This window comes from Pleurodeles waltl, chromosome 3_1 (genome assembly GCF_031143425.1).
Source record: "Pleurodeles waltl isolate 20211129_DDA chromosome 3_1, aPleWal1.hap1.20221129, whole genome shotgun sequence".
Lineage (NCBI taxonomy): Eukaryota > Metazoa > Chordata > Amphibia > Caudata > Salamandridae > Pleurodeles > Pleurodeles waltl.
This window is the reverse complement of record NC_090440.1, coordinates 77,533,449-77,549,851: the sequence shown is the minus strand read 5'-3', so window position 1 is coordinate 77,549,851 and position 16,403 is coordinate 77,533,449. Positions and strand designations below refer to the sequence as shown.

The 16,403-nt window shown below is 44.3% G+C and overlaps 1 protein-coding gene across 1 annotated transcript in view; it reads left to right on the top strand.

The window, feature by feature from the left end:
- The first annotated feature begins 750 nt into the window (after positions 1-750).
- The window catches only part of LOC138283777 (catalase), a 174,395-nt gene continuing 158,742 nt past the window's right edge, over positions 751-16,403 (top strand). Inside the window, exon 1 of the mRNA XM_069221848.1 lies at positions 751-1,163. Within this exon, the coding sequence (XP_069077949.1) occupies positions 1,098-1,163 (66 nt within the window). The 5' untranslated portion in view covers positions 751-1,097. The remainder of the gene's footprint in view (positions 1,164-16,403) is intronic.

Genomic DNA, 16,403 nt, shown 5'->3' with positions numbered 1-16,403 from the left:
ACACTGACGTGAAGTTGACAGGGCTCCGAGCCCTTTTATAAATACAAAAGAGTCTCGCTGCGATACGCATGCGCGAGCACATGCAACGCAGGCTCGACCCTAACTAGCCACCGGAAAAGGCATGACATATGGGTGCCTTCGACTAATGAAAGCAACCAGATTTTATTTGGGAAGCCCACGAACCAATAAAAAACACTGAAGTGAAGTTGACAGGGCTCCGAGCCCTTTTATAAATACAAAAGAGTCTCGCTGCGATACGCATGCGAGAGCACATGCAACGCAGGCTCGACCCTAAAAAACGAATGTCAATAGTGGGCATGGTTAAACGATATTCAAGCCCATAGATTGAATACAGCATGTCTTGCAGACTGTGCATGCAGGCTGCATAGGCTCGATCTAAAAATGAATGTGTTGTTGTGTAATGATGCAGCTGTTTTTTTGCAGAGCACCCCAAAACCTTTGGGTCGAGTTCCCGCCATATAAAAAAAAAAAACAGAACTGCAAAAGAAATATCAAGTACATCAGAGAAGAAGACAAAATGCTCAGTCTTAAAACAAAAACAAATCACGTGAAGGACAATTTGGGGTAGAATTGAAACGCGAAGATTTCTACATTTCTGCTCCCTCGAAGCCAGTGGAGGAACTGTTTTGCTAGCACAGTCGGTGGGGGTCCATTTACCTAGCAAGAAAGATCAACTTGTACAGCCAGTCCCTGTCGTTTTTTAAACTCGGGTTGTTTCTGCCTTCCCCCAGATAAAAAGCGCTTTTTTTTCGTGACAGAGGGACGATATGTTCTAACCAATCAGGAGTAGCCCTGTGGGAAGCGGCCTGGCAGCAGGGGCGGTCGTTTAAAATGATTGACGGGGCAGTGAGTGAACCGCCGTGCAGGCCGCTGTTTGTCAACGACGGGTAGGCGGGTGAAGTGGGCGGGCGGGTTGTCGCGAGTGAGTGGCGTGCGCGCCAGCCTGTCAGGCGGTGAGCTGTGGAGAAGCTGCTCTTTGGCCCGGAGGCGGGGACGGGTCCGAGCGGTAACGGGACTGGCCGCGGGGCGCAGATAGCGACAGCAGTAACGGCAGAAGCGAGCAGCAACAGGCAGACATGGCGGAGAGCAGGGACAGGGCGGCCGACCAGATGAAACTCTGGCAGGAGAGCCGCGGGAGGCAGGTGAGGCACCGGGGTTTGGAGGTACCCCGCACACCCCTCAGGAGCGGTCTGAGGAAGCCCCCGCCCCCCCCCCCCCCCAAGGGTGAGGGTAGAGTGGTCAGTGAGGCGCGGGGTGAACCTGATCCAGCAGAGGAGCACTGGGGGGGGGGGGCCGGAGGGTGGGGGTGTCCTCAGCTCCCGTCAGATGCTCGCAGCCGTGTTCCGGGGCAGACCCACAGGAGGGGCGCCCAGGCCTCCCGGGTTTGCCGGGACAGTCCCGGGTTTTCACCAGTCGTCCTGGCAGATTTGGCTTGTGTCCAGGTTTTTAAAGGGGGTCAGATAAACTACTGAGGGCACCTTGTCATGTGTTCCAAAGCAGGGCTGGTGAGCAAATGTTGAAGGAAAGCAGTTTCATTAATAGGTATGATACTGGGTTTAAACATTGCATTTTGTGCATTTTCTTAGTATCCATTCTGTATGGACGATCGCTGTCATTCTGTGGCGCTCGGATAGTGTAAAATTGTAGTCCTTCTTCTGCTCCTATTTTTGAGACATGTTCTGGGTTTTGGATTTTAAAATCTGGTCATCTTAACCAGAGGTTAGTGGGTCGCCTGGGCGCCCCGGCAGAGCCCCAGGCAGGACTGGTGAGGGAGTCTAATACAGACGCTTGGAGGGTGGGAGCACTCTGTCCTGCGGGCACTCTGGGAGCCCTTGCAGGTGAGGCCTGATGGGGTAATCATGTACCTGCAAAGAGTCTCTGAGGGAGAGGTTGAAGTGGGTCGGGGAACTGCAGGTGACAGCTCCACAAGATTGTGTTTGCAGAAGATACCTAAGCTCCGAGTAGCTCACCGAGGCCCTGTGGGACCGAAGCTAATAAACAAAGGGACTGCCTGAGGGCACAATCAAGGACCAAGAGTGCATCCAGGGCATAAATCCTATTAAAAAAAATGGGGGGGACTAATCATCTTAGGCAGTATGCAGTTAACATCCTGGCATGTGATATAAGGGCGCTTGACAAGCCACGAGACGACACAGGACGTGATATCACAACCCATGACGTCACATGAGTGACATTAGATTTTAAGACCTCACACATGTACAGCAGGTCTATCATGGTTACAATTGTGCACATTACAAGATTTAACACATGAGATTTTGCTTCAGGGTTGTGCTTAAAAAAGTGAAGCAAGTCCAGCGAATAATCAGGTCCTGAACTTAAAACACTTTTTTTTTTTAACTCTCCCACAGAGAAATTAGCAACGAGGAGAAACATGGCAATAAATCTGTTCTACGTAATTGATTGCAAAGATTGAAATTTAAAATACTTTATGGGGTTAATGCACCTGCTGCAGAGATCTTAATATAAAGAGAATAATAATAGTGAGATAACTCTGGAGGTTCACACATTTGCTGGCGAGATCTGTTTTATCTAGTACTAGTTTTGAATCAAAATAGCATAGAGGGTTAATGTGCCTCCTGCAAAGCACATCGTATAACATGCAGATGACAGATTAGTATTTTGTGTAGTTACTTGCAGTTCATAAATTGTAATCCTTCTAATATAGCACAGTGAGCTATGAAAGACTGTGACTCCTTCCTACTCCTTGTAATCCTCACTGTCATATGTAACACATCTTATACATAGATAGATTTTATTATTGATTGGTAATGTGTACGTGTGATGTAAATTGAAATCGCTCCGACACCCTGCATTGGGATGAGTAGCATTATAAAAGAAAACAAAATAGTGTTATTTAAATTGTTATTTTTGCGAGTACTGGGCAATGTGCTTAGGCTGCGTGCTTCAGGTCAGGAGCTTTCGGTGCAATCTGGGTGCGCAAGGTTAGGCCTCTGCTGGCGCGCTAGCACTTCTCCTCCCTGACCAGTATCTAGTATCCAGTACTTTCATAGACGGCATATGTCTAAATGTGAGTGGCTTAAATCACATTAGAAGACACACATTAGTTTTCTGACGTACCGTGGAGGTACAAAAGGACAATCATTCATTCTATAAATCACATTGACACCTCATATTCTTCAGCGATACAAGAAGAGGCTATGTAAATGCTGATACAATCTAAAGATCAAGAGTCTCATAGTTGCTGTAAAAGTATATCACTAGCTCGCGCTGTTGCATACCTTTATTCAAAACTAAAATCTTTTGAGATAATAGACTGAATAGTTATTCTTAATGTGAAGTAGTGAAAATGAATGCTCTATAAATCCACAGTACTCATGTGGATGGTGACATGCCAGACGATTTATCCATCCAGATGCCATGAAGCAGTCACTCTACTCCAGAGTGCTCTGTCAAAAATGCTTGAATTGCTTGCCTAGAGGGCACTAGCCTGGGAATGGCTTCTAAATGCACTTGAAATTAGAGATGACTAATCTTATGTCAGTCGATAAAGCATTCTCTTCCAAAATGCACACACATCTGATCTAAGCTGTGACGGGCAAAATTAAGAATAATTCACATTAAAAAGCTGACTGTTATAAAATGTAATATGTTAAGTTTTTGAGGGCGCATTATTTATTGGAAGCAAGCCCAAACAGACATATGGAAATAGCAATCTGAAAATAACCCTTTATAAGACTTTTTACAAAACTAGTTCATGGCATAAAACTGCCAACACTCCAGAATGATTATCTACTATGGAATACCAGTCACGCAGTCACTCAAAAGGGAAGAACTAGCAACTTTACAACTGCAGACATGCACATATTAAGGTAATGAAAATTAAAAATCCAACATGAATTGATCACAGGTATTAAAATGATCAATCAATCAAAAGAATTTATAGGGCGCGCTACTCACCCGTGAGGGTCTCAAGGTGCTTGGAGGGGGGGGGGGTTACTGTTCGAACAACCATGTCTTGAGGTTTTTTCTGAAGAGTAAGAGGTCTTTGGTTTTGCGGAGGTTGGTGGGGAGGGAGTTCCAGGTTGTGGGGGCGAGGTAGGAGAAGGCCCTGCCTCCTGTGGTGGTTCATTGGATGCAGGGGACTGTAGCTAGTGCAAGGTCGACTGATTTGGAGGTTGCGGATGGGAGTGTGGAAGTTCACTCTTTCGTTGAGGTAGGTCGGGCCGGTGTTGTGGAGGGATTTGTGTGTGTGGATGAGGATCTTGAAAGTGATTCTCTTGTCTATGGGGAGCCAGTGAAGGGATATGAGGTGTGGTGAGATTTGTTTGTGGCGGGGGAGGCCAAGGACGAGGCGTGCGGCTGTGTTCTGGATTCTCTGGAGTTTGCGTTTGAGTGTGGTGCCAGCGTAGAGGGCATTACCGTAGTCTAGTCTGCTGCTGATGAGTGCATGGGTGACTGTCTTCCTGGTCTCTGGGGGAATCCATTTGAAGGATTTTTATTTAGAGTGCGGAGTGTGTGCAAGCAGGAGGAGGTTAGTGCATTGATTTGCTGTGTCATGGAGAAGGAAGGGTCTAGGATGATGCAGAGGTTGCATGCGTGGTTTGCAGGGGTGGGTGCGGGGCCTAGGGCGGTGGGCCACCAGGAGTCGTCCCATATGTTTTGTTGGGGCTGAAGATGATCTCGGTTTTGTTGGAGTTAAGCTTGAGGTTGTTAGTTGTCATCCAATTGGCAGTGTCGATGAGAGCAGCGTGTAGGTTGGTTTTGGCGGTGGTGGGGTTGCGGGTGAGGGAGAGAATGAGTTGGGTGTCGTCTGCTTAGGAGAGGATAGTGATTATGTGTGGTCGGAGGATGTTGGCTAGGGGGATCATGTAAATGTTGAAGAGTGTGGGGCTTAGGGAGGACCCTTGGGGAAACTCCGCAGATGATCTTGGTAGCGGTGGAGTGGAAAGGTGGAAGGCGGACTCCTTGGGTCCGGTTGGTGAGGAAGGGTGTGAGCCAGTCTAAGGCTTTGTGGCAAATTCCTGTGTTGTGGAGGCGTGTGCGAAGTGTGTGGGGGCAGACAGTGTCAAAGGCTGCGGAGAGGTCTAGGAGGATGACTACGACGGTCTTGCCTTTGTTGACTTTGGTCCTGATGTCATCAGTGCATGCGATGAGGGCGGTTTCCGTGCTGTGGTTCTTGCGGAACCCGGATTGTGAGGGGTCAAGTGTTGTTTCTTCGAGAAAGTGCCATAGGTGGGCGTTGACTAGTTTCTCAGCAACCTTGGTGGGGAAAGGTAGGAGGGAGATGGGGTGATAGTTGGAGAGGATCTCCGGGTCGGCTATGTGTTTTTTTTTTTTTTTATTTTTTATTTTTTTTTTTTAGGAGAGCAGTGATTTCTGCATGCTTCCAGGGGTCTGGGTAGGTGGCGGAGTCGAAAGAGGAGTTGATTATGTCGCGGAGTATGGGGCGATGGTTAGGCTGGCCTTGTTGTAGATGCGATGAGGACAGGGGTCGGAGGGGGCTCCGGAGTGGATGGAGTTCATGGTTTTTTTAGTTTCTTCGTGTATAGTGGGGGCCCAGGTGGTGAGTGTGGTGGGGGTGTCATGAGTGGGGGTTGAGTTGGGTGTGGGTGGTATGAAGCTGTTGTGGATGTCGAGGATTTTGTGGTGGAAGTGGTTGGAGAGGGCGTTGCATAGGGGCTGTGTGTGTGAGGAGTCTATGTTGCTGGCTTTGGGTTTGGCTAGCTCTTTAATGATGGTGAAGAGTTCTTTGCTGTTTTGAGAGTTGTCAAGGCGTGTTTTGTAGTGATATCTTTTGGCGGTGCGTATGAGTTGGTGATGGGTGCTAATGGTGGTTTTGAGGGTGGAGAAGTTGGTTGTAGAGGGTTCTTGTCGCCATATTTTCTCCGCTTGGCGGCATTTGCGCTTGGAGTCTTGGAGTTCGGGGGGTGAGCCATGGGGCGTTCTTGATGTTGCGGGTGGCAGTGTGTTTTCTGAGGCGGGCTAGTGTGTCTGCGCAGGTAGTGATCCATTTGGAGAGGTTGTGTGCTCCTCTATTAAAATTATAAAGTATACTTTGCCACTGGAGGAAGATAAGAGAGCCTGATACCATTTGAACAACTGTGGCAGTACTCTTGTGATGCTAACAAGCGTTCTCATTTTCAAATTATATTGAGGTTATGGTTAGTACACAATGAGACCCTTGTGTATTCTTTACTGCACACTACGATATTTTACAATGGACCAAATTTTAGAAATACTTTTGTTTTTGTTTTTCTCTTGTGTGTAGCTGTGGTTCGGCCACTTTTTATCAGTTAACCTTTGTTATCAAACACAATTTCTGCTGCCCTGATTATTTTTTTACTTTTTACAGAAGTTCAGCTGCATGATTTAGACCCAACTGGCCTCTTGGAGTATTCAGTGCATCTTTTGGAATAGGAGGCTTTAGAAAGTTGCACACAACTTTAAATTATTTTTTGTAAACCTGTGTGCAAGATGGGACTGTTCAGTTTTAAGGTCAGAATGACCATGGGTAGGCGTGACAGTTCAATTTCCTCCACTATTCAGTCAGTTTTATCAGAAGCGGGATTTGTGGCTATTGAGATTATATCCTCTATTAAAAAAATATCATTTTCTTAAAGCTTCTTTCTTCATTCAGTTTACAGTTTGTTAGGCTCTTTTGTGACTCTGCTGGGCATTATCTGTGTGATGCCATATGTTACTGTAGGAAGGGGCTGTTGGTCACACCACCACAAGGCATTGGGGGGGGGGGGGAAGGTAGTGTTCTTTCTTGTGCTACTAATATGCTAGCCTGCCATGGTTTGGCAGAGCACACTGGGTGTACAATGATGTTGTTTACTCAGTTGTCAAAGGAATGCAATTGGGGCTGTTATGGAGAGCATGTAGCAAAATGGCTGATTATCTTAATTGTCTTCTCAGGCATTCTCCCTGAGAATCGCTTCCACTCCCATTCTTTCATGACCTTTATGATTGGCTGTCCTTTGCCACAAAGATTAAAGTCTTGCTAATATGCTTAATTGATGTGATCCCTTCATCCTCCAGAAGTATATATGCTAATTCTGATATATTATCTAATTGCAGATTACTCACTTTAGAATATTCCTAAACGTCAGACTGGATCTGTAAACTTAAGTGGTGCTATGTGACTCTGCACTGGCTCTATACTGCCCTGAAAATGACGCGGTGGAGTTGCAGTTAAGCTCCACCACCACATACTATCCCCTACTCGTGGCAGAACAAGAGTTAATATACACTATTTTCCAAGATCTTTTTATCTATGGAGGGGCTACAGATCACCAATGACATTTTTTGTAGTGGGCTGACCTGATCATAGCCTTTTAAGTGTTGAGTCTAATTTCTCTACTTTCTCTACATGCGTACATTTTTAGATTTCCAGAAAGGAAACTTATTATATGCTTTTTTTCCTCATTTTAGACTTATCATGGTCGTGTATGTTTCTTGATTTTTGTGATATACATTATATTCTGGATAATCCCTGTACACGTTAGCTGGGCTATACATCATTATTGGACTCTACATCACATTGGATATCTCGGGAGACATACATATCTTGGTATGTTACCTTTCTAGTTGTACTTTTTTCTCTTATGCTTTGTTGCCCTGATTTGGGTTTCCCCTTTTGAAGTTTTATTTCTCACAGTGTGTGGTACAATTTATCATAACACAGGTTGGCGGACTTTCTGTTTTGGGGAATTCTGGAGGGTCTTGTTCGCTGATGGCTTTCTTACTCACTAACATCTTTAAACCCCCTCCTTTTCCAGAATATATGGATTGTGGTTCATACTTGTTTTTTTCCCCCATGATAGCATGTCGTTGGATTTATTTGTGGTACTTTGTACCACTAATGTTGGCTGGCTTTTCGTTCTTGCACCATCGCCTGGACTCACGGGGGATTTTTCTGATATGCTAGCTGCATTTATATTGTATATATGCATTTCCTGTTTTGTTTACACTGTTTTTTGTATTTATTGTTTTGTACTCAGTCTACAGCCTTGAGAAAGTAATTTTTGACTAAACACATGTCGGCTGTTCTCATGGGATTAGCTGTTCTCTGCACGATCTCCTGAATGTTGGAGGAATAAAAAGTTCCAGCACGTTGAAGTTAAACTGTCTGTGACTCAGGATTTCTGAATAGACTATAAGAATGAATGGGGTGCTCCGTGGTACTTTGAACATTTACCACTCCATACTACATTGTCATTTTCTTTCTCTGTCTTCTGATGTGGATCTGCGAGTCCACTGTCCAATTCGTTGCCCTATTGATGACTCCTAAAATCGAAAGCCAGTATGCCAGGGAACAAAATACCTTCCTAAAACTTCAGGTTTCAAACAATTCTTTGTCTATAGAAAACAGTTGTTGGTCACTCACTCACAGGTGTTTGGTCTCTGTTATTTGGACTTGGGTTATGACTGGAAGTCGGTGATAAGTGTTCTTATGCACCCAAAGGCAATTTGGGAGAGAGCAGCGAATCTGTGCTTTGCTGCATATAAGAAGTAAAGACCCTTGTGTAATTCCCTTTACATGTCACGGACACGTTGTCATTCAGGGACTTTTCCTGCAAAAGGACAGTGCATGGCCTAAGTCTTTCAGTAAGTATGAATCAAAGTCCAAGTGAAAACATAAAAAAAGCTAAGAGGTACTCAACCACATCCCACCTCTCAGTACCCAAGTAGAGGGTGCATATGCATCACAATGTCAGCCTGGGTCCCCGGTCACAGAGCAAATTCCACATCTGTGCCTGGGGCACCCTGAGTTTCTTGGGCCAGCGGCGATTCAGCAGCAAAGAGGCCATCCTTGAGATTTTTGGTGGTTGTCTGATGCCCTCTGATTTGCCTTGGGGCCCCAGGGAACAGCCAGAGCCTTCAGTCAGGTTCCCACTGGCTGTACTGTCCTTGGTGCGATATGGCTTCCTGGACTCATTCCTCCTACCATATCAACTTGTTGAGACTGGTACCAGCACCACTAGTGCTGGTAGAGGATTCAGTGCTGATTCCAGTGTCTGACCCCTGAACCAACCATAGCTAGATCTCAACTGACGTTGCTCTACGACATTACTAAAGTGCAACCATTCGTCACTTGGCCTAACTCTGAACCAGTACCTATCCAGGACAGATGCACCAGGAGATGCTCCATTACCTTTTTGGCTATGACTGTAAACTAGGTACACTACCAGAGGGAGATGATGATGGTGGTGGGGTAAGCAGTGGCAATCTCCACCCCTATCAACCTGACTGCATACTTTGACTCTCATCTCTAGAAAGAGGTGGAGAATCTCATTCGATTGTACCCCAAAAAGTGCTTAGAGGATTCACATTGATTGTACCAAGGAACGCCCTGTGGATGTGCAGCTATTTCTGGTGTTCTCCAGAGTAAAGCAAGTCAAGGCTGTGTAGAAAATGATCCCATTGAGGTGAATTTTATTAATCGGCATACAGAATATATGAGAACCCATCTCTCTAGGGTTAAGGCTGCTACCACTGCGTTGGCACGTAGAGTGCCTGTCCATGACATCCGGCAAGCTGCGATGTGGATATCGGTGCACACGTTCATGAAGCACTTACAGCTTTGACAGCCAGGTTTGGCGGAAGTGCATTTTGCCCGTTCGGTTCAACATATTTGGCCTGAGCCCACTTCACAGACCCTCCACCTTGGGGAAGGCACTGCTTTGGTATCTATTCTAAGGTGAGGAGTCTGCAGTTAGAAATATAATTTTAGTGGATACCCTATTGTTAGAAATAATAGGGTAGGCACCTCAGCCAGACAGGGACCACCACTCTAGTCAGGGCAAGAGAGCTACATACCCAAGATAACCCCTGCTCTCACCGCCTTGGTTGCTTGGCACCAGCAGCCAGGCATATCCCATAGACAATGTGTGAAGTGTTTTTATTTATTTATTTATTTATTTATTTATATACACACACACACACACACCAAGTTATATAAAAATGCATAAGATATCACTAGATCAAAAATGACACAAATCATTAATATTGTGCAAGGCCAGGCACTTGTCAGAGCATCATCATGTGTAGCAAAGAAAACGATCATTTCCATATTGCAGTTGTTATAAACACACCCTGGAATGCAAATCCTGAAAATCTACACGTTCCCATTGACCCAACAAGGCACAGGCGACTTATCTCATAACATCAGATGATAACCGTCAGGTAAAAACTCTGACGGCAAAACATGTCGCGGTGATAGGAAAACATCCCTACGACTAGTGCAGGAGCATTTGCGCTCCAGTTACCAAAAATGCAGACTAAGACGGCTCAACGAGAATGGGGCCGCCAGCGAGGGTTCCCTTCCCGCCCTACTAGCCGAGTCACCAATGCACCCAAAAGTGTGCCACAGACAGGAGGGGCACACCCACGCTGTTAACTTTGCAGGATTCCCTGTGTGTGGGAAAACAGTAGCCTTTGAGAGTATTTTCATGTGCCCCACACACACCTGCACAATAGGTATTAGTTGGTTTCTTCCATTCTGTTGGTCTGTGTTCAGGGCAGTGTGTTAGTTTCTTGCGGGTGACACTGTAACCTAAGGCTGTGGGTGGGGTGACATTAAACGTGTACCTTCAACCGTGGTCCTGGTTTCTGCTCTTTCACAGATACTGATAATGGTAATTGTTAAAAACTTGAATTTATTCGATTGAAAAAAGGGGAGATGTATCACTAAATATTTGTCTTTCATTCACAAGCTCTTAAAAGATTTCATCGGCAGAATAAACAATGCACAGTCACGAGACCAACTAGAGGAAAGGGCATGGTCTTCACTGAATACTGGACTAGACCGGCTGCCTGGTGGGAGTGGCCAAGTCTGCAGATCTCGGAGAAACCTGCACGGCTTTGCAAAAAACCCAAAAAAGACTGCAATTGGGAGTTTGCAAAAAAAGAAAAGAATCTTAACGTGCTCGTTGAGCTTCTCCGTTTACCTCATTCTGGTTGAACAGGTCTTTTGGTTATATTTGCACACTGCTGCTTTCAAAGCCTTGTTCGGCTTTTATTTCAAGTATCCATTCCAGTGCGCCCGGACCTACAAAAACAGGGCCCGCTGTAGCTAAGGTTTTGGTTTCAGGACCACTGTATTTTTGTCTAGCTAGAAAACCTACACTTCATGTTTTGGTGTTGTCAGTTATGTTATAGCGATTTGCCAGCATTGCCATTGGCATAGCCTTGCTTTTCTGTTTGTTGTCCGGGTTGCTGTTGATGCCAGAGCAGCTAAGCCTTTGCATACTGGAACCTGAACATTACTGGGATGGATTGTTTAAGGGTGTTTTTGGACCGTGTATCGGTGGGGCTTGACGCGGGGACGATATATACAGGATCACCTCCGGTCCTCTTGGATAGTTTGGACGTGATTTGGCATTCCTGGCTTTGGTTATTTGACGGTGTTGTCGGAGTAAATGTGTCAAGCGCGTTTTACTGCGATTCTCACGTCCCTAGAAGGCCCTTTGTCCCGTGGGTAGAGATAAACGGAGACTGATACATTTGTCTGGAGGACCTGACAGAGCTGTAACTTGTGAAGTACGTGGCATATCAGAGCTGTGTCGGGCGTGTGGGTGTACTGTTTGATCTTTGGGGGTTTATGTGACATAGCATGACGTCTATACCGTTGAGTTCTCACTTGGCCAGTTTCATGAATCTCTCTGAACCTTTTTGGACTCCTATCACCTTTTAACATTCTTATTTATTTTCAGTTTACTTTAGTGGTGTTATACGTAGAAGCTCTTAATGAAAGCATAACATTTTTAAATTTCACAGGGTGTCTTAAGTTGAAAGGGTTACAGTAAAAGAATTAGCTGAAGGGAAGGTAAAAAGGAACAAAATCCGAGACGGGAGAACAAATGCAAGATTTGTTGAGATAAAACTTAATAGGTGCAATTTAAAGTTTCCTCAGGGTGAGAATGTGCTGTTGAGTCCTGGGTAGAAGGTAGAGGTGCTGACTGCTCGTTTGGAAACTTTTTTTTTTTCCATTGCACCGAACATTTTCATCTAGTTGTAAAGCTCACTTCGTTGATGGTTTTATTCTGACATGCCTTGAGTGCCCTTCTGCGTATCTCACGCTGAACATGTATAGTGTTCAGATGTCTTCACGGCACCCTGAGTGTTTGGAAATCTTAAAGACCCATTAGCTTTGGATTTAAAATAAACCATTTGGCTAAGAAATGCACGTTGAGATTGCTGTAGCTGCTTTGAAATTGGCAACTCGGTTTATCGGTAAGAATGTGACAGTGAGGGTTTTTCTGTAGGTGGATTTGTAACAGCTTGCATTATTGTTGGCCGTGTCTCATCCTGCAGACGGAGCCTGCCCCGGAAGTAGATTGCTAGAACTCGGAGTCTTTGGTGACAGGTGTCCATGAAGTGGGAATGGACACCTGCCTTCAAACTGAGAGCACCCTGGTTCACTTTATGAACTTTAAAAGGAGCTGCGACTCTGTGGCTGAGTGCCATATTACATGCAGGCTGGCGGCCTGTTCCCCTGAAAACCTTCGTTAACGATGTACTTTGGGTATCTAATAGGATCACATAGGGAGCCTGTTGTCTAAAAAGAAAAAAATAAATACTATAAATAGTTTGAAGGAACCTTATATTTACAAGTCAAAACCTGACATTCACCACTTACTGTTGACTACATAACCTTATAACCAAGTGTGCATCGAACACCCTGCGATGATGTTGCTGATTACCTTCTTTCTGCAGTCTCTAGTGACATCCTCAATAAAGAATTGCTGCCATTGGCAAAAAGGTTCAGCATTTTCGCAGACGGTATACATGTCATTAGTGGTGAACAATTGACTCATAGACCACATCATGATTGATGTCTTCTGTTATTTATTTGTAGATCCCATTATTTCTTACATAAGTCTGACACAAAACACCAATACAGAGATGAAAGAAGCTGGGGGTGGGCCAGGAGAGTGAAACGAAGGAGACGGATAAGATGGAAGCAATGAGAAAGGAGCTTTCTGTATGTAATGTGCTTTATTAAACCCCTAGGCTCTCATTGGCTTTGGATGACTGACACATGCATTGTGGGTAGCTGGCCATGGACGTCTGACTGGCAGATAGGTTAGGGCACAATAGCGTTAACGAGATGGGAGCCTGTATATGTAAGGAATAAACAGGAGATGATAGGAGATATAATAGCAAATGGTGAAGGGGGAGCGATTAAGAGTTAGCAGTAATGGATTAGCGGGGGAGCCCCCAATTGCCTGGAGAAGTGTGATTTGGACTTGCACAAGACTTCACTCTATTCAATGTAGCTAGTTGTGTTTCGCCTGCCTTAGGTTCACACTCCTGTTTGGCACATATGGAGGATACAGGCAAAGGAACCCTGTTAATTTTGCTGCAGGAATAGAAATGCAAAGCAAAAAACAGATTTACAGGACTTGGACACTATGGTTAGGGTGGTGCTGGTACAATATACTGGCACCTAGCTGGTCAGTGCCATCCAATATAGTTGTTTGGCATTACAAGTCCGGCAAGTGTTTCTAAAGTCTCGAATTGAAGTTTGAAGTGCCATGTAAACAATGTTTTTTACTTCATGTGTTTAGGTTGTTACCTATAAAATACTGCTTCCTCTGTGTCTTAACTCTTTTGGTGATGCACAGAAATATACTATGGTACTGTTTACTAGAAAATGTGTGTTACCTGTGCGGAACATATTCCACACCAACCTCTTAGTAAATACTGACTGTGATCGTGTTGTGCAGCTCAGTTCCCAAGCCCATCTCCCTTCACACAGGGCCCCTTTCTCCTGGGCTTTAGCTGTGTTGTCTGGCCAGTATGAATTCACCTGGTCATACTGTTGTTGTCTTCCATCCTGGCCTGGGGGTCCCCAAAGGAGCACACATTCAAGCACCCAGAGACAAACACAAAAGGCAGAGGGTTGGCATTGAAGGGTTAGTGGGCAGCAGGCCTGAAGACAGGACTATGCTGACCCTGGGGCTGAGTTAACATGTATTGGTAAACAACTCTGGAAGAGTGTTTCACTTAGATCTAAGGAGAACGGTGAACATTGCAGGCAAAAAAAGTACCAGAATATTATTGCATTGAGTAATATAGAGAGGGCACTCAAAATATCAAAGGGCTATTCTAGTGAAATTCCCCTTTCAGGAAATTATAGGGTTTCCAAGAAACTGGAACAATTGTGTGCAGTACATGTATGGCTTTAGGAAGATGGAGATATTTCAGGGTTGGTAATGTGATAGATCCTTAGAAGAGTCAGGTGTGTATGTGTTATTTCTGTATTACTTTACAGTGCCTTAAGGTAGTTTAAAAGCACTGATCTATGACGTATAGCGAAGAAAATAAGCATTGGCAAAGACAATGGGTCTTGCCTATGCAAGAACCATTGGCTTTGCCAATGTGTTTTAGCCTTGTTGTGCACCAGCATGGCGTTCTTCAGCATGGCTAAAAAGTTAGTGTTGTAGAGTGGAGCACGCATAGTGTGGTAGCACACTGCCATTACAGAGAACACATTTTCAGTTGAAATCACCATTCTGTTTGCACAGACATACAGTTTTACTGATCAAATTATACAGAGCACAACCAATAATGTTTGGAAATCGCCTTCAAAGTGTATTGATTTGTTTTGGTCCTATTAAAGTATGTTTTCACCACACTTCAGAATTACAAAGAATGTGCTTCATTTGTGCTTTCCTAATTCTGATAAATTCTGAAATATCTGTACAGTTGTTTTGCAACCATTTACGTTTTGTTGTGTTGTAGAAACAAATAGCACCCTAGAGTCTTTTTACATTCTCATACTCATCCAAATTGTCACCTAAATTGTTTCACATTGCTGTTGAGAAAGAAAAACGTAAACGCCAAGCTCCCTGGTAGACAGATCCTAACATTTGACCTCGGTCTTTGACTGCACAGTAAATGTGACAAGATAAAAACATTTAAAGGCCTGTTTTATGCTCCTTCACTTCTGAACTCCAGCATGAGTATGAACCTCCCCTAATTCATTGCCTATGGCATGGGGACAAAATTGAGGAAGAGGATTGTTTAAGTTATGCTATTAGTAAAGAGCAGTGACCAACATAAACTAATAGACAGAGCATTGTTCCTCACAGGCGTCTGGCAGTGGTAGAGATGAGTACAAACAGTCAAGCAGGAAAGTAGACCGGTCATTGTTACTCAAATGTATCTGGTAGTGGCAGAGATGAGTAGAATCAGTCAGGCAGAAAGATAGAAGGCAGGAAACCTTTTCAAAGAAATACAGCAGTTTACTGTTGTGGCCTAGTATACAGGAGACAACTAAAACACATACTTTTAATGCCCTTGCAAAAAAGAAAGAGTTCTCAGAAAGTGAGTACTCATGGAAGAATATAAGGAGACAGTTGAGAGATGAAAAAACGGATATACTCCACAGGAGGGACAAAAACATGCTGGACAGCCTAAAACAAATAAAGCCAACAAATAGAAAGCACGCAAATGTGAGTTACAAACTACAAAGCCAGTGGTTGGCAGTGGCAGATTACATTCACAGGGAAGCTTTCAGAATGTGTCTAAGAAGTGTTTCGCAACCACACAGCCGCATTGTCTGGTAGGTTTTGACCTAAAAAGTGAGGAGGGACTGTGGTGAAAAGGACATGCATGATTGTGAACGGGGAAGAAGCCTTGTGGATGTTTGGATTTCCACAAAATTTTGCTTTGTGTGTACTGGTATTCAGCATCTGGCAGAGGTGATCCACCAGTGTTTATCTATAATGTAAATTCTGAGGATGTGAGCAGTCTATTTAGGGGCCTAATAGTTGTATGACTTACCAAAACTAGTAAACGTAAGTGACATTTTGTTGTTAGAGCAGAACCATACCATCTTTCAAACTGACATTTTTACCTAGAAAGTTTTAAAGTTCCTTTATGGTATAGGGTAGCAGGTGATCTGGGTAGCTAATCATAATGTCTTCTTAGCAATATCTCTCTCTTTTTTTTTTTTTTCTCTCCAATGAATTTCCTGGGTTTTGTAACTATTCTTTGTACACTGTTTTTGGTACATTCAGGACATGCTCTGCAGCCATGGCAAGTACTCCTGCTATCGGTAACCACTGTGGTTCTGCTTATGACCGTGAATACCTAGCAGTGGGAATGGCTTTCCTTTGTACATTTTGCCCATTACCACTGTCCTCAACCTTCTAGACATGTCCGGTGCAGGTATCTACTAGATATAGCATTCACTCATACCCTGTATTCACTCAACAAAAACTTCATGTTTACAAGAAAATAAGTATATCGTGTATTACAATAGGGAACATAGATCAGGCTTTTTATAGCGGTAACTGCGGTTGCTCAGGACTCTCAAAAGAGATATGCGTACAAATGTGACACAATGAAATATCTGTTTTAAATGCAAGCAGTTTATGGTCAGTGAA